At 37.7% G+C, this 907-nt stretch overlaps 1 protein-coding gene across 2 annotated transcripts in view; it reads left to right on the top strand.

Moving 5' to 3' along the window:
- LOC105299831 (uncharacterized protein C1orf112) overlaps positions 1-907 on the top strand; it is a 46,351-nt gene that overhangs the window by 27,635 nt on the left and 17,809 nt on the right. For both annotated transcript variants that reach the window (XM_023537585.1, XM_023537584.1), the window contains exon 10: positions 125-189. In XM_023537585.1, coding sequence (XP_023393353.1) covers positions 125-189 — 65 coding nt within the window. The remainder of the gene's footprint in view (positions 1-124; positions 190-907) is intronic.

The raw sequence follows: 907 nt of genomic DNA, 5'->3' as shown, positions 1-907 counted from the left end.
TTTTTTTTTTTTTTAATGTAGCATATCCAGGGTTATATTTTAGTCTTTTGCATGCCTTTGTGAGCAGATACGTATTAGGAAGGCACAGTGTATCCAAAGAATGAGTAGAGTTGTTTTATTTTAGGAATTTCTTCCCTTCCTCTCCGATTCGTGCTCTGCGTTGCATCAGCTTTATCTTCAGATACACAGGTAAGAAGAACACCATGAGATTATTAAAACGTAGCAGTGCCATTCGATCCCAGTCACAGTTTAGTATATTTCATTTTAAAATAAAGCATCGTAGTCATTTTTCATAATGTTTATAGTAAATTTTTATCTGATTGCTTAAAATAATTGGAGATGACAGTTTTTAAAAAATAGCTTCCATGCGAGTTTTACTTCCCTTTGTATTCTTAACTATACCTTCTATGTGACTGAGGAACAACTGGCGTGATGAATACCAAAGGCAGGAAATATCTGTGTGTATATATTTTCTATTGGCATATTTTTTTTAGTTTTTATTAATTTTTATTTCTGTGAGACGTAAGTCAAGTAGTAGTTAATGCCATCTCGGAAACATGAATTACAGAAAAGTATCATAATTTAGAAAGGGGCTAAGTGACATTTGAAATTGACAGTTACCTCAGAAGAACCCTTATTAGTTCGATGCTAAATCTGTCAGCTTGTTTATGTGGCTGCGCCTTTATGTGTCCCTAATCCATTTAGTCTCCTAGACAGCTTTTTCCTACTGCTCCCTCTTCATTCTTCCTATGTCTCCAGCAGCTTCAGCCCATTGCTCGTTGTCAGTCAGTGTCCTCACTTTGTATGCCGTTGAGAAAAACAGAAGCACCTGGAATGGAAGAGAGCGTCTGTGCGGTCCCTCCAGCACGTCGGCTAGTCTCCCCGTGTTTAGGCTCACACCTTCCCT

The sequence above is a fragment of the Pteropus vampyrus genome, unplaced genomic scaffold (assembly GCF_000151845.1).
Source record: "Pteropus vampyrus isolate Shadow unplaced genomic scaffold, Pvam_2.0 Scaffold194, whole genome shotgun sequence".
NCBI classification, from domain to species: Eukaryota; Metazoa; Chordata; class Mammalia; order Chiroptera; family Pteropodidae; genus Pteropus; species Pteropus vampyrus.
This window is presented reverse-complemented; position numbering and strand designations above follow the sequence as displayed.